The sequence below is a fragment of the Arachis ipaensis genome, chromosome B07, assembly GCF_000816755.2.
Source record: "Arachis ipaensis cultivar K30076 chromosome B07, Araip1.1, whole genome shotgun sequence".
Lineage (NCBI taxonomy): Eukaryota > Viridiplantae > Streptophyta > Magnoliopsida > Fabales > Fabaceae > Arachis > Arachis ipaensis.
Window position 1 is genome coordinate 108,443,212 of NC_029791.2, and position 4,680 is coordinate 108,447,891.

The following is a 4,680-nucleotide window of genomic DNA, read 5'->3' on the forward strand; positions in this document are numbered from 1 at the left end:
TAATAAAAAAGTTGTTGAAAAAAAATGTGTAAAATTTAATTTCAATATAAATATTATGTATTTATTAAAATAAAATATTTAAAATTTTTTACTAATAATTATCTTAATTTTTGCCTAAAAACATATATTAGCTCAACCGATAAATATAAAAAGTATTTTACAGAACACATTTTGGATAAGATAAATAAATACAATAAAGACGCTGTATAAATTTGCATTAAATTGAACTCATTTATTTTTTCCAGTTTGTTTTATGAAGAAATCGCATATCAAACAAAATAAAAATTAACTGAAGCTCCTGCTTTCCATTTTGCATTTTTGACTTTTGACATGCGGGATCGATCGCGTTTCTGATATCTCCCCTCTCTTACTTCTTTTGGTGTCTGCAGGTTTGTTTTCAACTATTCCTCTGATTTCCTTTTCTTTCTTCGTCAATTTCGTTTCCTTGTGCCCTTTTGTTAGCCCTAATTCCCTCGTTCTGTGATTTTGATGAAACCAGATCTGCGGTATTGTTAATTTGAATGTGTTCACACTAATTCCTTTGTATTTTTCATGGATATTCATGTATCAATTATATTCTCAATTTAATTTTTTTGCAATTTACGGGTTCTTTCTTTTCCGTCCTTCAATGGAGCTTTTACATGGTCTCTCACTCTCTGTTGTTGAAATGTATTTTGCTGCTTTAAAACAATGGAATTAGGAATTATGAATCGGATATAAAATCTTTGAGCACTATTCCAAATAATAATTTACGGGTTCTTTCTTTTCCGTCCTTCAATTTAATTTTTTTGCAATTTACGGGTTCTTTCTTTTCCGTCCTTCAATGGAGCTTTTACATGGTCTCTCACTCTCTGTTGTTGAAATGTATTTTGCTGCTTTAAAACAATGGAATTAGGAATTATGAATCGGATATAAAATCTTTGAGCACTATTCCAAATAATAATATGTTTACAGTAGGAGAAATTCATACGTAATTAATATAGATTGTAGATAAATTTGCATAGGAATCTGAAGGTTTAGGGTTCTGCAGATGGCAAGTGGGTTTGGGGAATCAACGAGCAAGTCTCCCCCAAGCCCTTCGTACTCGAACAACAGCAATAACAACAATGATGCTGGCAATTTTGAATGCAACATATGCTTCGATTTAGCACAAGACCCAATTATCACTTTGTGTGGCCACCTCTTCTGCTGGCCATGTCTCTACAAGTGGCTTCACCTCCACTCGCAATCGCAAGAATGCCCCGTCTGCAAGGCCGCCATTGAGGAGGAGAAGCTGGTTCCATTGTATGGGAGAGGGAAGACATCAACTGACCCGAGATCAAAAACTATTCCGGGTCTTAATATCCCTCATCGTCCTACCGGTCAGAGACCTGAAACTGCAGCTCCTCCTCCCGAAGCAAACCATTTTCATCAACATGGATTTGGTCTAATGGGTGGCTTGGGAGGCTTTGCACCAATGGCGACTGCAAGATTTGGGAATTTCACCTTGTCTGCGGCATTTGGTGGTTTTATACCATCCTTGTTCAACTTTCAATTGCACGGATATCATAATGGGTCCATGTATGGTGGAGCAGCTGGTTATCCTTATGGATACTCTAATTCATTTCACGGTGTCCATGCTCATAGATATCCTCTGCATGCTGGTCAAGGGCAACAAGATTATTACCTGAAGAGGCTCCTTCTGTTTGTCGTCTTCTTTGTTGTCCTTGCTTTTATCTGGCAATAGATTTGATAGATTGCCACCAGAACCAAATTTATGCTCTCATAAATCTTCTGGTGCGTCCTTTTTTTCTTCTTCAGGGTTACTAAACAAATTTGTTCATATAGTACTGTCTGTTATTCTTGTAGTTATGTTCTTTATGATCGCTTTGTGAGACTTGACTTGCATGATAAGCCAACGCACATGTACACATAGATGTTGATTTGATTGTGATTATACCTGCTCTCGATATATAAGGTAGTAGAACTAGTGAAGTTATGCTTATTTTCATTGTCATTTTAATGTTCATATCCTTATATTATATCAGCAATTATCTGGTTATGAACTACTTTCTTTATTTACTAGCTTTACGGATTCAACGTTCCACTCATTGATTTTCACTATCTTGATTGTGGATTTGCGCACATTAATCAGATATGTTTATGATAAAACAAATCAACGAAGTAGCTTTTGGAGAATGACGCAGTGGACATGTTGCACTGTATTATGAATTCATGATTGTTATACCCCATCACATCTTGATCTCCACTTACTTTTCTGCTCATCTTATGGTCTGTTTTACATCATTGTTCATTTTCGTACCTCACTACCTTGTAATCTGTCATGTTTCTATAGCACGTCTGAAGGTTTCTGCATCTTCTACATACTTTTTGAGTTTTTTTCTCGCTTGTCACTCAGATGTCAATCATGTCATACGCGTTGTGCATATTGTAAATGTTTTAAAAAATAAAATAGTGAACTATTATTTCTATCCATGACAATTTAGGACGCTGACAAATTTACTCACAAATAAACAAAAATTATCATTTCTACACAGAAAAGATAGACTTTTGCTAACAAAACTATCCGAACTCTAAAAAATTATTTAAAATTTCTAAAATACCTTTTATTATAATCTAACTTCTCTTTTTTATTTCACATTACATCTCCCACCCAAATATTTTTTCACCACCACTCTCATCCACAACCACTACTATCACAGCCAATCATCACCATTTCCAAATCCTTCTCTTTACCACTACCATCGAACAAGGGAGGAAGAGTGAGAGAGAAAACTGAAACAAAGAGAGTGAGAGAAGTTATTTATCACTGCTGGAAAATTTATTTTGAAAAGGAGCATTCAGATTCAGAATTTCACATTCAAATTCAAATAACAATGTCTCAACCGAACCATATTGTTAGCAACAGAATTATAAATACATTCAAATCCCAACAATAGAAGTGAAACATTCAAATTCAACAATCATATATCTACAATTCAATAATAAGTCAATTATGGAGATGCAGAATTAGAGAATGAAGCAACAAAAATTAAAAATTAAAAATTAAAATAGACTATAACGACAACATATTGCTGAATCTTCGAACCTCTCAATCCCAACTTCAAAGCTCCGTGAGCAGTGCTTCAAAGTTGAAACGTTGGCGCGGGAGGCTGTTGTCGGAGGGGGGTGATGGCAGTGGTGTTAGAGAAGGTGGTGAGGGCAGTGGTGGTGATGACGGCAGTGATGGTGATAGTTGGGGATGAGAGCGGCAGTGAAGAAAGATTTGAGTGGTAGTGGGGTTTGGGATTGGAAAAGTGGTGGTGTGGAGTAAAAAGAGAAGTTAGAGTTACGTTATATTAGAGAGTATTTTGAAAAATTTAAATAATTTTTTAGGATGGATAGTTTTGTTAACAAAAGTCTATCTTTCACGGGTAGAAATAATAGTTTTATTTATTTGTGAGTAGATTTATCAGCATTCTAAACTTTCATAGATAAAAATGGTAATTTACTTAAAATAAAAAACAAATGATAAAAGGTGCAATACACGTTTTTTTGGTCATTAATACACGAGTTAAACAGGTGTAATGTATTGGGAACAACAACATAAATTGTAGCATGTGGGCCCTGACTGCGGAAAGGCCCAATTATATGCAATTCGTGCTTTTGTTTTTATGGGTAGCGTTAAAATTTTCTTCATGCATTGTATCCAACTCACTCCAAGCCCATATTCTTTAAGCATATGGCAAATTGCCAAAGGAGAAGTTAATTTTAGTATTCTGCAAAGCAAATGAGAAGTGAGAACAATGTTAAATAGTTGACTTTGCTGACTTACATGCAAATGATCAAAATATAAAGGTATTAGTCACTTTGATTTTTATTTCATTATTTCTCACGATTACTAAACCATTAACATTTTCCTTCGCAAATCGCAATATCGTGATAAGTGTTTAAGATCTTGTCTATATACAAAGAACAAACGACAAGTACAAGTTATAAGATTACTTGTATGATTCTTTAAGTAAATTTCCTTTCAGCCCTTAACTTAGATTTAACTATGTTTCAGTCATAGGCCATTCCTACTTTTATGTGAAATGGGTAGTTGGGTACCAAGAATATAGTAAAGAAAGACACAAACAAGTCAATTTCTAAATTATAGCTTTTAACCTGATCCTGAAAATTAAACTGGACTGACCGGTTTCAATCGGATTAACTAAAAACCGATCACTTGATCGATTTGGTTGATTCCAAAAATCGTATGACAAAATATTGATAATCAACCGAACTGGTAATTAATTGGCGAACCGTCGAAACTGGCCAGACTTTTAAAGATGTTCGGTTCAGTGGTTATAGCTCAAAATGGCATCGTTTAGCAACCAAAAAAAAAAATTTCCCAATAATAATACCCGTATGAAGGCACTTGACCCCTCTCTTTCTCTTTGACAATTCAAATTGGAGAACCCCAGTGCCAAACCTCCTTCGAACGTAGCTGCAGCAGCCACCAACCCTCTTCAATCATCGCCGAACTCTTCTCCTCTGAGGATAGACCGTGGGTGTTGCGTTGTGTGTGGAAGCTCTGTTCAGCGGTTCGGCTCTCTCTCTCTCTCTTTCTCTCTCTCTGTGTGTGTGTGTGTGTGTGTCTCTCTCTCTCTTTCTCTATATGTCTGTGTGTGTGTGTGTCTCTCTCTCTCTCTCTCTGTG

The 4,680-nt window shown here is 35.5% G+C and overlaps 1 protein-coding gene across 3 annotated transcripts; it reads left to right on the forward strand.

Moving 5' to 3' along the window:
• LOC107610159 (E3 ubiquitin-protein ligase RNF185) lies at window positions 216–2,041 on the forward strand. Of its 3 annotated transcripts, none has more exons than XM_016312249.2 (2): window positions 216–389; window positions 1,031–2,041. In XM_016312249.2, exon 2 carries the CDS (start codon window positions 1,031–1,033, stop codon window positions 1,724–1,726), a length of 696 nt encoding a protein of 231 aa, XP_016167735.1. In that variant the 5' UTR covers window positions 216–389; the 3' UTR covers window positions 1,727–2,041. The 3 variants fall into 3 exon arrangements, with proteins under 3 accessions (XP_016167735.1, XP_020961856.1, XP_016167737.1); XM_021106197.1 differs by having other exon boundaries at window positions 226–389; window positions 991–2,041; XM_016312251.2 differs by having other exon boundaries at window positions 226–389; window positions 1,005–2,041.

Excerpts from the sequence above, each read along its gene's own strand:
- LOC107610159 (XM_016312249.2), top strand. The coding sequence starts at position 1,031 with ATGGCAAGTGGGTTTGGGGAATCAACGAGCAAGTCTCCCCCAAGCCCT.